Source organism: Thalassophryne amazonica, chromosome 7, assembly GCF_902500255.1.
Source record: "Thalassophryne amazonica chromosome 7, fThaAma1.1, whole genome shotgun sequence".
In the NCBI taxonomy this organism is placed as follows: domain Eukaryota; kingdom Metazoa; phylum Chordata; class Actinopteri; order Batrachoidiformes; family Batrachoididae; genus Thalassophryne; species Thalassophryne amazonica.
In genome coordinates, this window is record NC_047109.1 from 61,832,252 (window position 1) to 61,849,074 (window position 16,823).

Genomic DNA, 16,823 nt, shown 5'->3' on the forward strand with positions numbered 1-16,823 from the left:
GGTCGGACCAGTGCGAGGCCGCGTTCAAGGAGTTGAAACGGCGCTTCTCGTCTGCACCAGTTCTGGTGCAGCCCGATCCTAGCCGCCAGTTAGTGGTTGAAGTGGATGCCTCGGACTCAGGGATAGGAGCGGTGCTCTCCCAGAGCGGGAAGACCGATAAGGTCCTTCACCCGTGTGCCTATTTTTCTCGCAGGTTGACCCCCGCTGAACGGAATTATGACGTCGGCAATCGGGAACTCCTTGCTGTGAAAGAGGCCCTCGAAGAGTGGAGACATCTGTTGGAGGGAACAGCCGTGCCATTCACGGTTTTCACTGACCATCGGAACCTGGAGTACATCAGAACCACCAAGCGTCTGAACCCCAGGCAAGCCCGCTGGTCACTGTTCTTTGGCCGTTTTGACTTCCGGATTACCTACCGTCCCGGGACCAAGAATCAGAGATCGGATGCATTGTCCCGGGTGCACGAAGATGAGGTCAAAACGGAACCGTCGGATCCCCCGGATCCCATCATCCCGGAGTCCGCTATCGTGGCCGCCCTCACCTGGGACGTGAAGAAGACCGTCCGGGAGGCCCTGACCCGTGTCCCGGACCCCGGAAACGGACCAAAAAACAGACTATACGTCCCACCAGAGGCTAGGGCTGCAGTCCTGGACTTCTGTCACGGTTCTAAGCTCTCCTGTCACCCAGGGGTGCGAAGGACCGTGGCAGTCGTCCAGCAACGCTTCTGGTGGGCATCCCTGGAGACCGACGTCCGGGACTACGTCCAGGCCTGTACCACCTGCGCCAGGGGCAAGGCCGACCATAGGAAGACCTCAGGGCAGCTACAGCCATTGCCCGTGCCTCATCGCCCCTGGTCCCACATCGGCCTGGACTTCGTCACGGGTCTCCCGCCGTCCCAGGGAAACACCGTCGTCTTCACGATAGTGGACCGTTTCTCCAAGGCGGCCCACTTCGTGGCCCTCCCGAAGCTCCCTACGGCCCAGGAGACAGCGGACCTCCTGGTCCACCACGTCGTCCGTCTGCATGGCATACCATCAGACATCGTCTCCGATCGCGGTCCCCAGTTCACCTCACATGTCTGGAGGAGCTTCTGCCGGGAACTGGGGGCCACGGTCAGCCTCTCGTCTGGGTACCACCCCCAGACCAACGGGCAGGCAGAGCGGGCGAATCAAGAACTGGAGCAGACACTTCGCTGTGTGACAGCCGCGCACCCGACGGCCTGGAGTACCCACCTGGCCTGGATCGAGTACGCCCACAACAGCCAAGTGTCATCAGCCACCGGCCTCTCCCCGTTTGAGGTGTGCTTGGGGTATCAGCCCCCCTTGTTTCCGGTGGTTGAGGGAGTGGTCGGTGTGCCCTCGGTCCAGGCCCACCTACGGAAGTGCCGTCGGGTGTGGCGGGCCGCCCGCTCTGCCTTGTTGCAGGCCCGGACGAGGGCGAAGAAACATGCAGACCGGCGGCGAGCCCCGGCCCCCAAGTATCGTCCTGGGCAGGAGGTCTGGTTGTCCACGAAGGACATTCCCCTACAGGTTGATTCTCCAAAACTGCAAGAACGGTACATCGGGCCTTATAGGATCCTCAAGGTCATCAACCCCGCCGCAGTGAGGCTCCAGCTTCCGGCCTCACTGCGGATCCATCCAGTCTTCCATGTTTCCCGGATCAAGCCTCTTCACACCTCACCCCTCTGCACCCCGGGTCCGGCGCCGCCTCCTGCCCGGATCATCGACGGAGCACCGGCTTGGACTGTCCGCCGGCTCCTTGACGTCCGTCGGATGGGCCGGGGTTTTCAGTATCTGGTGGACTGGGAGGGGTATGGCCCCGAGGAGCGCTCCTGGGTGAAGAAGGGCTTCATCCTGGACCCGGCCCTCCTGGCCGACTTCTACCGACGCCATCCGGACAAGCCCGGTCGTGCGCCAGGAGGCGCCCGTTGAGGGGGGGGTCCTGTTGTGTGGGCCGCTGAAGAGGAGGTACTGCTGGCCCACCACCACCAGAGGGCGCCCTGCCTGGAGTGCGGGCTCCAGGCACCAGAGGGCGCTGCCGCATCATGGGAGTAGCCTGGGTGACAGCTGTCACCCATCACCAGACACAGCTGTTCTACTCAGCACCGAGGTATATCAGGAGGACGGCGTCTCCACCTCAGTGCCGAGATATCGCCTTAAGACTGAGGTAACGTTCTCTGCATTAATATTCTGAATAACCAGCTAAGAATTGTAAACCGTTTCAGGACTGCTGACTACTAACAGCTAAATTGCTTGGATAAGTACTCACCTTCCTGCTGTATATTGTCAAGAGGTGGAGGCGGCTTCTCCCCTCTCCGTTGCTGGGTGCTGTCGCATCCACATCTGTGTGTTGTTGCTCTCTCCTGCCAGCAGTACCGGATCCGACGAGCGGAGGCAGTGGCCACCTGGGAATTCGGGACTTGGCGGTTCCAGTATTTCCGGGGTTCGGTGGCAGAGGAGATCTGGGTGGTTCCGGTTCGACTGAGACGGACGTCTCCTACCTTCGAGCCTGCCCACACGACACCAGTGGAATTCGGTGTAAACCCAAATTGTCAATTGTTGTATTGGTTGTGCATTTTCACAACAGTAAAACTTGTTATTTACTTTCTCCATTGTCCGTTCATTGCGCCCCCTGTTGTGGGTCCGTGTTCCTACACTTTCACAACACAACCCGCGTCGACACATAACAGTAGTTCCCGGCCATTCCATAATGGACCCAGCGGCAGAGGCGGTTCCTTTCGCCGAAAGAGTTCAAGAACACTTGGAGAAAATATGGGAGCAATTACTGCATCTCGCAAACCAAATTAAACCAACAGACGCCCGTGTTACGGAGCTTGCAGCGCAAGCCGTTCCGCTTCCTGCTGCTCCAGCTGCGGCACCATCAATACCGGTGCAGATAACTCTGTCTCCCAGAGATTCGGCGTCCGAACTGATTATTTGTCATCCGGAGCCTTATGCGGGAGACATTGAAGCCTGTGCTTCGTTTTTGATGCAATGTTCTCTGGTGACGTATCTCCAGGTGTTCTGGGACAGGTGAAATAATACACACAAAAAAATACAAAAAAAAAAAACTTGTATGGGTTAATGTTTTGTTTCTTTGAATAGGGGTTATAATTTGTTTGGGGAGTCAGAGGCGTGTCTGGTGGAGTGAAGGCTGGCACGCTCTCCAGCGCCCAAAAGGATCGAGGCCCGGCGCATCTGGACTCACTTTTACCGCCAAACACCCCCCAGGTGGACACGACAAACCGACTCTCTGCGAAGGATAGAAGAGGTGAGGTAAGTCAGCAGTTACAAGCAATATCCTTCAAAAGGCACACACTATCAGCAACACATTCAGGTCTGTATTTAAGCTTTATGTAAATGAGCAGCTTCTCACAACAGGTGGAGGATCAGTTGTCCGCACGCCACGGCAGTGAGAAGCGAGCTGCACAATTCTCATCACAATTCAAATATACTGCGTAACAAAATACCAAGTTACTATCAACAATTAGTCAAACAATTATTCACCTCTGATGTGTGCTGACAGCATGTGTCCCTCACCCTTCTTCCTTCACAGGCACGATGTCAAACCCAGGCGCGGTCCTCAGCGTCTCACAAACGAACACCACAAGGTCGAGTTCCCGGCAATTCTGCTTGAATCACACATGGCTTAAATGCAGAACGCCATCTAATTATCTGCTTCAGCTGAAAGTCTTTAAGGTTGCATGTGAGCACCATCCACAGGTGCTGCACATAACGTTGATGAGGGTGAAGGACTCTTCAGCCAGCACCTTCTCCACAAACAAATCAGTTTTCATACCACCTGGAGAGCAAAGAAAAGAAAAGAACACCAAAATGTCCAGCCACACCCCCCCAACACACAACATTTGTCTATTGTATGAGAAGAATTACTGTTTACATGGGTTTAAAAACACAACTAAAATGTGATTTACCTAAATATTGTACTAAATATTTAGCAACACTGCTTTCTAATCCTTCACAACACCAGTGTTTCAAAACATTGTTCCTGAATCCATATCAAAAGGAAAACATGCAGGATGCTGGCACCTGTTGGACAGTTTATAAATGTGCTTCCATATCAGAATATGAATTTCATATTTAAAAGTTAAAATCAGCATGTTTTATAGAAGCACAACCACGTATGATGCTTCTTTCTAATATTTGAGTGTTGAATTAAATATTTAGCAAATAATTAACATATAAATAATTACATTTTGCCAAATATTTAAGGCTGTATATTAAGTTAAATATTTGCATATACAGTGAGGAAAATAAGTATTTGAACACCCTGCGATTTTGGAAGTTCTCCCACTTTGAAATCATGGAGGAGTCTGAAATTTTCATCTTAGGTGCATGTCCACTGTGAGAGACATAATCTAAAAAAAAAAAAAATCCAGAAATCACAATGTATGATTTTTTTTAATAATTTATTTGTATGTTACTGCTGCTAATAAGTATTTGAACACCTGTGAAAATCAATGTTAATATTTGGTACAGTAGCCTTTGTTTGCAATTACAGAGGTCAAACATTTCCTGTAGTTTTTCACCAGGTTTGCACACAATGCAGCAGGGATTTTGGTCCACTCCTCCATACAGATCTTCTCTAGATCTTTCAGGTACGGAGCTTCAGCTCCCTCCAAAGATTTTCTATTGAGTTCAGGTCTGGAGACTGGCCAGCCACTCCAGGACTTTGAAATGCTTCTTACGGAGCCCCTCCTTAGTTGCCCTGGCTGTGTGTTTGGGGTCATTGTCATGCTGGAAGACCCAGCCATGACCCATCTTCAATGCTCTTACTGATGGAAGGAGATTGTTTGCCAAAATCTCGCAATATATGACCCCATCCATCCTCCCTTCAATAAGGTGCAGTCGTCCTGTCCCCCTTGCAGAAGAGCACCCCCAGAGTATGATGTTTCCACCCCCATGCTTCACGGTTGGGATAGTTTTCTTGGGGTTGTTCTCATCCTCTAAACATGGTAAGTGGAGTTGATTCCAAAAAGCTCTATTCTGATCTCATCTGATCACATGACCTTCTCCCATGCCTCCTCTGGATCATCCATATGGTCACTGGTGAACTTCAAACGGGCCTGGACATGTGCTGGCTTGAGCAGGGGACCTTGCTGCCCTGCAGGATTTTAAACCATGACAGCATCATGTGTTACTAATGTAATCTTTGTGACTGTGGTCCCAGCTCTCTTCAGGTCACTGACCAGGTCCTCCTGTGTAGTTCTGAGCTTTCTCAGAATCAGCCTTACCCCACAAAGTACGACCTTGCATGGAATCCCAGACCGAGGGAGATTGACAGTCATCTTGTGTTTCTTCCACTTTCTAATAAATAATCATAACAGTTGTTGTCTTCTAACAAGCTGCTTGCCTGTTGTCCTGTAGTCCATCCCAGCCTTGTGCAGGTCTACAGTTTTGTCCCTGGTGTCCTTAGACAGCTCTTTGGTCTTGGCTACGGTGGACAGGTTGGAATGTGATTGACTGAGTGTGTAAACAGGTGTTTTCTATACAGGTAACAAGTTCAAACAGGTGCAATTAATACAGGTAAAGAGTGCAGAATAAGAGGACTTCTTAAAGAAAAATTAACAGGTCTGTGTGAGCCAGAATTCTTGCTGGTTGGTAGGTGTTCAAATACTTATTTGCAGCAGTAATATACAAATAAATTATTAAAAAAAATCATGCAATGTGATTTCCGGATTCTTTTTTTTTTTTTTTTTTAAGATTATGTCTCTCACAGTGGACATGCACCTAAGATGAACATTTCAAACCCCTCCATGATTTCTAAGTGGGAGAACTTGCAAAATTGCAGGGTGTTCAAATACTTATTTTCCTCACTGTACATGCAAATGTTCTTTGAAAAATGGTAACTCATTTTAGCATGTGGCGTTACCTTTGGTCCGGCATCTCCATCCTCTCCTGGCAACCCTGGTATACCTGGTAATCCCTCTGACCCTGGATCACCCTGAAGGTGCAAACTCACTAACATCATCAACAATGACACTTGACTGTGGATTTAAGTATAAAGAAATAACATTGAATAGAAGTAGGAAAGTAATCAACTGAAAAAAAAAGTGTTTGCGTGTGTCTATAAAAACATTGCATCCAGAAAGTATTCACAGTGCTTCACTTTTCCACATTTTTAATGTTACAGCCTTATTCCAAAATAAATGAAATTCATTTTTTCCTCAAAATTCTATACACAATACCCCATAATGATCATGTGAAAAAAGTTCTTTTGAGATTTTTTTCCAAATTTATTAAACAAAATGTTGACAAATTTCAATATTCATTCTTTTTTTTTTTTAGATCTGCTTATCCCTATTAATGGTTGTGGCAAGCTGCAGCCTATCTCAGCAGTTACAGGGTGAGAGGCAGGGTACACTCTAGACAGGATGCCAGTCTATTGCAGCACCAAATTTCAACAACATAATGCAAAATCACATTCAGCACAAATTACCAAGGCATGTCTGTGGAAGAAGAAGATACAGACACTGGACTGATCTGTGTTTATGTTGACCTATCCCCAGTAGAGAATATGTGGAGAATTTTTAAACAAAAATGCAACAACACTGACTCCGTACTATTTCTGTAACTTGTCATTAAACTTTAATAAAACAGGGGTGAAGTGGAGGTTTAAGAGTCACTAGGTGTTCACAGGAAACAGTTATTTATTTCTATATTTATTTATGTTCATTGTTAGTTGATTTGTCTTTTCTGTTGTTTTTAATCAGGTTCTTTTGTTTCTTTCTCTAAAATTGTATTGTAGCATTACTGGTTATTATTACTATTATTACTAATATATAAATTAAAAAAAATTACAATTTGTAATACAATTGACTCTTTTACAACAAATGTTGAGCCATGAATTATTATACAGAAAACAAATGTGCTGACAGCTGCAACAGCTTAATGCTAACTTTAACATTTCTGTAAGAATAGGACAAAACAAATCCTAAAACACTTCATTGCTTTGTATCCTCAAGCCAAAATGGCATTTAAATGTTGTGAGAAGGAATGGCAACATTACAAAGTAGGAAACACTTTCGCGTCCCAATTTTTTATTTTTTTTTGGAATGTGTTGCAGGAATGGATGACTATTAACAAATTAAATGAAGTTGACCACACAAATGAAATGTTTTGATTTCATACTGTCTGCTATTAATGCTCCTGTCACACATAGTAAGAATGTGCAGGAATCAGACCAAAACGGCAAAAATTGCCATAATGAAACGCAGTCAGGAGGGAAAGACGCATGGTCAGCTGTGTCAGAACACAGCCAGACTACCTCACCCACACCCAAAAGAATGAGAAGATGCCCAAGCCACCTCAACTGACTCCTTTCGACGTGGAGGAGCAGCGGCTAGACTCCGAGCTCCTCCCGAGTGACCGAGCTCCTCACCATATCTCTAAGGGAGCGCCCAGCCACCCTGCGGAGGAAACTCATCTCGGCCGCTTGTACTCGTGATCTCGTTCTTTCGGTCATGAGCCAAATCTCATGACCATAGGTGAGGATCGGAACGTAGATCCATCGGTAAATCGAGAGCCTTGCCCCCCTACTCAGCTCTCTCTTCACCACGACGGTCCGATACAGCGACCGCATCACTGCAGACGCTGTACCGATCCGTCTATCGATCCAACGCTCCATCCGTTCCTCACTCGTGAACAAGACCCCGAGATACTTAAACTCCTCCACTTGAGGCAAGGACACTCCACCGACCTGAAGAGGGCAAAGCACCTTTTTCCGGTCGAGAACCATGGCCTCGGATTTGGAGGTGCTGATTTTCATCCCGGACGCTTCACACTCGGCTGCAAACCGCCCCAGTGCACGCTGAAGGTCCTGATTTGACAAACCCAACAGAACCACATCGTCCGCAAACAGCAGAGACGAGATTCTGTGGTTCCCAAATCAGACCCCCTCTACACCCTGGCTGCACCTAGAAATTCTGGCCATAAAAACAATGAACAGAACCGGTGACAAAGGGCAGCCCTGGTGGAGGCCAACATGCACTGGAAATAGGTTTGACTTACTACCGGCAATGCAAACCAAGTTCCTGCTGCGGTCATACAGGGACCGGATAGCCCTTAGTAAAGGACCCCAGACCCCGTACTCCCGGAGCACCCCCCCACAGGGTGCCCCGAGGGACACAGTCGAGCGCCTTCTCCAGATCCAAAAAACACATGTGGACTGGTTAGGCGAACTCCCATGAACCCTCGAGCACTCGATGGAGCGTGTAGAGCTGGTCCAGTGTGCCGTGACCAGGACAAAAACCACACTGCTCCTCCTGAATCCGAGGTTCGACCATCGGTCGAATTCTCCTCTCCAGTACTCTGGAATGGGAGGCTGAGGAGTGTGATCTCCCTATAGTTGGAACACACCCTCCGGTCCCCCTTCTTAAACAGAGGGACCACCACCCCGGTCTGCCAATCCGGAGGCACTGTCACCGATCGCCACGCGATGTTGCAGAGGCGTGTCAGCCAAGACAGTCCGACAACATCCAGAGACTTAAGGTACTCAGGACGGATTTCATCCAACCCAGGAGCCTTGCCACCGAGGAGCTTTCTAACCACCTCTGTGACTTCAGCTGCTTTCCCTCATTTAGTTTTCTTTCCCTGACCTTTTTTTCTCTTCTTTTTTGAAATCCTTTTGATTTTGACTTTGATTTTTTTAGGAAAGACATATTTTATTTCAGCCTAAACACTAGGGCTGTAACTAGCGATTATTTTAGTAATCAATTCATCGGTCGATTATTTTTTCGATTAATCGTTTGGGGTTTTTTTAATTGCATGTGAGTTTTGACATTATTTCTTTAAGTGAGTTATTATTAAAAGGCCTTTATCACGCAACATCAATGTTTGAGCTTGTAACAAAGTTCGTATTCTTGTCAAAAACATACCTGGAGTAGTGTTTTGTTTTATTTTGCACATATACATCACCGACACACCACAAAGAGATTTCTATCAGGTTTCAACCGATTATGAGCATTTTTAGATGCCTACAGCAACTATCTCAACCACTGACAACATATTACAGCAAGAGTCCACAAAACTATTTTAAAGGCCTGACTAAAGTGTAATATGTGATCTTTAAAAACATATTTTAATGAAAAAAGACACAAATGTGCAGTTAACTGCATTTTATTTTTTCTTGTGTAAAAACACAGCTTAGATGTGGTTTGACCGAAACAACTTGTCATTAAACTTTAATAAAACAGGGGTGAAGTGGAGGTTTAAGAGTCACTAGGTGTTCACAGGAAACAGTTATTTATTTCTATATTTATTTATGTTCATTGTTAGTTGATTTGTCTTTTCTGTTGTTTTTAATCAGGTTCTTTTGTTTCTTTCTCTAAAATTGTATTGTAGCATTACTGGTTATTATTACTATTATTACTAATATATAAATTAAAAAAAATTACAATTTGTAATACAATTGACTCTTTTACAACAAATGTTGAGCCATGAATTATTATACAGAAAACAAATGTGCTGACAGCTGCAACAGCTTAATGCTAACTTTAACATTGAAAACGCCATAGACATGCTAACGCGTTAGCATCGGTCCCGTTTTAAGTTATAAAATACATCTATCAACTGTTTCAGAAGACCATAACAGGTCAGATTAACATAAAAAGGTAAATATTACTCACAGACATATGCTTTTTGGGGTTTTAGTGGGGAAAAATTAAGATAAAGCGAAATACAACAATGAATTGACAAAGCAGCAGATCGAAGCATTGCCTCAATCTGCGAATCACTGCTTCGATTGCTTCAAGGTTCAAAGCAAAGCCGCGCTGCAGAAATGTTTGATTTATATGGAAGAAACAAAACATTTGTGGTAAAACAAAGTTATTTAACAACTAATTGATGACTAAATTAGTTGACAACTATTTTATTAATCGATTAAATTAATTAGTTGTTTCAGCTCTACTAAACACCTCCTCTTTCTGTGAGATCCCGTTTGGGATGTGTGTGTGTGGGGGGGGAGTGCCGCCTGTGCGCCTGGACTAAACCAATGTACAACTGTGCAGGGGTGGGAAGGGCCCTCAGAGATCTTTCAATATTGTTGTTAGAGCAGAATTATGTTTTGCAACATTTATACATTAATTCAAATTATATTATTTTACAACATGAATTGTATGGACATTAATAACATGCAACAAAAAATGTATTTAATGCCAGTTTTTGTGACACCCCCCCCCCCCCCCCACATGCTCTGGGCCCAGGGTACATAGTACCCTTTACGCCCCCCCCCAGTCTGACGCCCCTGTCTAGATGGCAAACATGGGACCGGAGTGGGAGGGAGTGCTGTGTTCTCCCCTTGCACAGTCTCCACTGGTACTGGACACCGGAGTACAACCAACGTATTTACCGGACCCAAGCCATATGTGTCAGAGCTGCATCTGACGCATGGTGTGACTGCTTGGTCCACTGCCAGCAAACTTTCAGCAAAGGTGTCCAGTGGCGCATGTGCGCCCCGCACTCGCGCACACTTAGTGGCTCATGTAGCTGTTATGAACACACTCGCACACAGCTGAGTGACATTTCCAGGGGGGCGCACGTGTGTGCAGCGCACATCTCACTGTACACCTTTTCTGGAAGTTTGCAGCAGTCACACCATGCATCAGACGCAGCCTTTCTAGTGAACTTTAATTTATTTTGTCTTTTTTGCTCACTTCAGGAGCACAATGCAAGTCTGTACACCATGATGTCGGTTGGATTATCACATGGGATTTAATTTTTGCTGTGGTTATTTGCAGCAGACAGCAGCCTGGTAAGAGGCTTTTCACTACAGGCTGTGGTTTGGATCCTCTGTGCTGTCCTGGGTCTGTGCTGGAGGTGAATATCTTGTTTAATAATCTTGTCATAGCCTGGTAAACCAGTTCCATGTCACACCTCCTACAGAGTTTAGATGGTGATCAGGTAATAATATGTATATTATTACATAGCTGAATGGTGAGATCCATTCAACATTCATTAATTTTTTTTTTTTAGACCTGCTTATTCCTATTAATGGTTGTGGCAAGCTTTTAATCAAGCTGACATCTGTTCATTTACTGCTGGGATAGCCCCCCCACCCCACCCCGAGACCCTTACCTGGAATAAGCAGGTGCAGTAAATGGATGGATGGATGATTGTTAATTTTTGAACAGGCGTCCTGTATAGTTAGAACTCAACTTAAAGAGAAATACTCAGTGCCCAGTTTATTAGTAGTGCAGCAGATAACTGAAACAATCGTGCAAATGGTGATACAAGTACTAAAGTTGGTACAAATACTCTTTAGATATTACTCTTTTGAACAAACCGACTGGCCACTTGAATTTTCAATAAGCGGTCAGGTAGGGGTCAATTGAAGAATTACACAGGGGTCAAAATTAAAAATGCTCAAATCATTTTGAAAGCTACACCACATTATTTGTCTGATCGTAAAGATTCCAAAAAGGTATAGTTTGGACTATCTATGAGTGAATGATCAGGAGTTATGGGGTAAAAACAGCAAAAATGGTGATAAAGGTCACTTTCAGTTTGTACAGGGGTCAAAAGTTAAAGTTCCTTCAATTTTGGTAAAAAGTGATGCAAATTATTGGTTGAGCTAATAGGATTAATAAATGGAATAGTTTTGATTGTGTTGAACGTTTGGTCTCCAAAGTAAAGGTCAAACAAGGTCAACGTCCATTGGATTCTTTGACATGTGACATATGTTACCCCGTAACATGATAACTAAGCATGATACCAGTCGGTTTGTTCAAAAGAGTAATATCTAAGGAGTATTTGTGCCAATTTTGGTGCTTGTATTACCATTTGCATGATTTTGCTCTAAATATTCTCTTAGCTGCTGCACTGTAGGTACAAAGTACTCGGCCTGTTAAAGCAAACTCTATGCTCTAGCCAGTCACATCCATAGATGACACTCCTGAGATGACATACTGAAAACACTCACTTATGTTTCAGACCAAACAATGAAATTCAAATGGACTTTGATCGCTAAGTGATTATTGGTGCCAAACCGAATGGTTTGACTATAACTCTCATTGACTAACTCACACACCTCTGATCAAGATTAATACAAAGTGAATCCACTGTAGGTGTTATTTTTTTAGGTACACTTTTCTGCTGAATAGAGCATAAATGAGCACCTAGTACAGAGTGTACAGTGGCAGTAGGATGGTTCAGTAACAGCAAACTTACTTTGGGTCCTGGTGCTCCTACACCTATCTCTCCTGGCTGTCCAGGCTCACCAGAGACTCCCTGGTTGCCCTGAAAACAACATTTCACACAAACAGTACAGTATGGTAATCAGCATGAGAGCTACTATGGGGGACACTTTCCACCAACTATTATAAGGAAAATACTTAATTTAAATGACAAATTTGCATAATGAGTTTTTGGAAAAATGTAACATGAGGGTTGGGTAGCTGTTGAATGATTGCTGAGAAAGTTGTGTCTGTATCTTCAACAGGAGGTCAAACATGCACTCGGTGGGTGTTAAACCACCTTGCCAATCATTGTTTGTCATGGATAGAATTTCAAAGTGTAACTGAGAGTCTAAGACATGAACTGGGACGGGATCCCAGGAGTTGACCCAGAATACACTGGGTTATACCTTACATGGGCAACTGTACTGGACATGCTTTGATGACCCCTGGCCTCAGATTAGGACTGGAAAATGAATGGATGGATACGAGGATTGTGTTTCTTAGAGCATAAACACGAAAGTAGCATTCTTTCACACCTTCGCTCCTGTTATTCCTATTCCTGGAGCTCCTCTGGGTCCTGCAGGTCCAACTGGGCCTTGATCACCCTGACAAAACAAAATAATAATCACTTCTCTCATGGAGGAAGCAAGTACTGCACAATACAAATGTCTTTCTTCATGGTTATGATGATTTTAACAATTTCTTTCATGAATTTCAAAAACAACACTGACAAGCTGAAATCTGAGCTCAGTGGATGCAACATTTACCTTTTCTCCTTGAAGTCCTAAACCAGGAATTCCAATTGGACCTGGTAAACCTGGAGGCCCGTGACTGCCCTGTTAAAGCAACACACGAGTTACCTAATGCTCTGCCATGACTTTATAGGCTGGAATCAGTCGATTATTGCATGTCTTTAGACCGATCTGTTTAACATGTACAACACTGTGCCGCAGGATCAGGCACAATATCAACCGTTCTGAGGTTATATCCATTAGCATTATCGATACAAATTAGCAAACTTAATTAACGTGTGTACAGGTCATTGTAAATATCTGTACCAAACAGCCCTGAATTCTAATCCGCCCATCGACTCGCATTAGGGGTACCAATGGTGTAAACAGTGCTTAATTTGTAAAGTGGGAGGTCCCGGAGCGCAGAGGAGGGGTGGCTCCGGTGCAGGAAAAAAAAAAAGAAGGGCGGGGGAGCTTGCGAACAATGCTGTGCGTCACACTTAAAATAAACTGCACACCCACACAAATACGCACACACACCTTCACCTTCACACCCTGCCTTTTCCTCAGAAATTACTACATTTATGTTTGCTATCTGTCTCTGTACTTTTCTGCCACTTTTGCGCTCTTTTTCATACTTTTCCCTCGTTTCAAAAGTCACCGAACGCACTTTACCGTAATATATGCAACATATAGCATACTGTTGGAGAGCACGGGTTCTTGGCTTGCTGTCAGTGTTGAAATTTTTCAGATTGAGGGCTTACATGAGAATTTACGGTAATGAGAATCAGCGGCGCACTAGGGTGAAATTTCCGTGTTTTTCCTCTGCGTTATGACGTCACGGGCTATGTTTACCGTAATACACCATATATCATTGGAAAGCCCTTGGTGTTAGCTTTACAATGCCCTTTGAATCATTCGTATTGGACAAACTATGGCGGAGTTACGGTAAAAAAAAACACGCATATGGAAAATATGGCGTGGGCACCATCGCCGTAGATAAAGGGATAAATAGCTGGTGGAGCCAACGTCAGAGGTTCCGGAGCGCGCGTCCGAGGTTCTGGAGCGCGCTCCGGCTTGCTCCCCCTCAAATTAAGCCCTGGGTGTAAGCATGACGTGTCTAGTCTACCATGTTTTCGTGTGACAATATGTACACAAACACAGACATGCACACTGGAACTGTTCAAAATGTCAAATGTTACAAAATCTTTTGGGCAACATGTTGTTCTTGTTCCACTAATAAAATAAAAGATCTGTAATTGGACATTGTTTAGGGGCCCCCCACAAAGCAACAGTTTTCCCCAAACAAGCAATGTAGTAATCCAGTAATTCCAGTAATGTTCTCCTCTGGGTGACCAATCAACCACCACTTTTTTGTGATTAGAAGCCATCACATGAACCTGTAAAAGGAAAAATAATGGCATCAGAATGTGTCACACTGGGGGGGACCTCTAAATCTTATCTGTTTGATTTCAAATTTGCTCTGCACCTATAAAACCCCCAGGTGGAACAAAAACAACATGTGGCCCGAAGTCTCTCACAACTTTTATTTTTTCACTATATACAGTGAGGAAAATAAGTATTTGAACACCCTGCGATTTTGCAAGTTCTCCCACTTAGAAATCATGGAGGGGTCTGAAATTTTCATCTTAGGTGCATGTCCACTGTGAGAGACATAATCTAAAAAAAAAAAAAATCCAGAAATCACAATGTATGATTTTTTTAGTAATTTACGTATTTGTATGTTACTGCTGCAAATAAGTATTTGAACACCTGTGAAAATCAATGTTAATATTAGGTACAGTAGCTTTTGTTTGCAATTACAGAGGACAAACATTTCCTGTAGTTTTTCACCAGGTTTTCACACACTGCAGCAGGGATTTTGGTCCACTCCTCCATACAGATCTTCTCCAAATCTTTCAGGTTTGGAGTTTCAGCTCCCTCCAAAGATTTTCGATTGAGTTCAGATCTGGAGACTGGCCAGGCCAATCCAGGACCTTGAAATGCTTCTTACGGAGCCCCTCCTTAGTTGCCCTGGCTGTGTGTTTGGGGTCATTGTCATGCTGCCATGACCCATCTTCAGTGCTCTTACTGAGGGAAGGAGGTTGTTTGCCAAAATCTTGCAATACATGACCCCATCCATCCTCCCTTCAATACGGTGCAGTTGTATTGCAGTACATGTTGAGTCCTTCAGCATCTCCACCTCCATCCACAGCCTGTACCACCTCTTCTGTGAATTTCATGTAACTGTCTTCCTTCTTCCACTTCCACAATCTGATTCTTGGCTCTGCCCTTGTTGCCTTCATCTTCTTGACCTCCAACATCATCCAACAAGCAACCATCTGATGTCCAGCTATGATTTCCTCTGGACATAGGCCATCATCCATCCATGTACACCTTCCTCCTTTACTTCCAGTGTAAGGGAACATCAGCTACAGCTTTTTAGTCATGTGGTACATTTCTCAATACATGATCTAGTACACAGGTGCCTCAGTGTTGAGGATGCCAGCAACTGGGAAAGTCCAAGTGAATGTCCGTGTTTCACCCAGCTGTGGCAAAGAGCCAGCCTGGGTGTCTGTCATCTAGGACCCAATGGGATTCCATTATGTGGTGGATATGGTGACATGTGGCACCAATGCATGGCCCCAGATTTGACCATTTTGCAAATTCCACAACTGTACGCTCTTCCACATTTCTCAACTTCACACCATACCTTCCCATCACCTCCTCATTATCTCTGTTTGCACTACCAACATGCCCACTAATGTCTGCTCCAATCACCAGTCTTTCTTCATTGGGTACACTCTCTACTACCTCACCTAGGAAACTACAGAAACCTTTTTTTCTCTTCTATGTCACAACCCACTTTTGGGGCATTGCACTGATAACATTTATCATCACATCTTCAGTTTCCAGCTTTACACTCATCACCCTGTCAGTTTCTCCTTTACCTTCCAACACATTTGTAGTATTCTCTTCCTTCAGAATTACTCCTACAACAGTTCTGTTCTCATCCAGCTTGAATAAATTGGACTGATGCTCCTGGACTTGCTTTCCTTCCTCTTGGTCTCCTGTACACACAGTATGTTTAACTTTCTCTTCAAAATCATATCAGCCGGTCTTCTCCCTTTCAGTTACACCTCTTCTCACACCTCACCTTCACACTTCTAACCTTCCTCCTCCCCTGCTGCCTCCAAACACACCCACCTCTTACTTGTCATCTTCATCCAACAGCATTACTGTTTACTTTATGTTTATGCTCGTGTTCTATCTATTAGTTATTTATTATTAATGATCACTATGACCGCCAAGGCCTGATCCTTTCTGCTGGCACCCTACTAGATAACAGTACCATCTGATTGGTATGGACATTCAGTTTGTGTTCTGCATGCTTTTTTTTTTTAGCTAAAATTACACCAGATGACCTTCCTGATACAACCCACCTCATTTATCCAGGCTCTGAAATGGCACGCAGAATTTAGTGGTTTGTGCAGTCCCAATGGCTGAGATGAGTATCCCACAAGTCAGTTAGAAAATTTTAAACTCTGCCTGCAAATAAACAGAATAAATACAAAGAAGGTGGTCTGCTTACCTTGTCACCTTTGAGCCCAAATCCAGGAAAACCACGGTTACCTCTTGGACCGTCATATCCTCGATCACCCTAAAAGAAAAGGAGCTAGTCTGACTTACACATCTCAGAGCATTTTTCAGCCCCTTGTCTGCATATAACAGTGTAGTATGTGTGAAACTGGCTCATACTATTAACAATATATAATTTTTAATATTACAGCAATGATTTGCAAACAGAAGAATTTTAATAAATAATTTAATCAGCTTCACACATTTCAAACACAATTAAAACATGGAAATCCAGATGTTTAAAATCATCATCAATCAAAGTC

The 16,823-nt window shown here is 44.6% G+C and overlaps 1 protein-coding gene across 1 annotated transcript in view; it reads right to left on the reverse strand.

The window, feature by feature from the left end:
• Positions 1 to 16,823, reverse strand: part of col28a1b (collagen, type XXVIII, alpha 1b) — a 154,307-nt gene that overhangs the window by 87,368 nt on the left and 50,116 nt on the right. The window contains exons 15-19 of the mRNA XM_034174304.1: positions 16,514 to 16,582; positions 12,958 to 13,026; positions 12,727 to 12,795; positions 12,183 to 12,251; positions 5,890 to 5,961 (exon numbers count right to left, since the gene is read on the reverse strand). Of these exons, the coding sequence (XP_034030195.1) occupies positions 5,890 to 5,961; positions 12,183 to 12,251; positions 12,727 to 12,795; positions 12,958 to 13,026; positions 16,514 to 16,582 (348 nt within the window). The remainder of the gene's footprint in view (positions 1 to 5,889; positions 5,962 to 12,182; positions 12,252 to 12,726; positions 12,796 to 12,957; positions 13,027 to 16,513; positions 16,583 to 16,823) is intronic.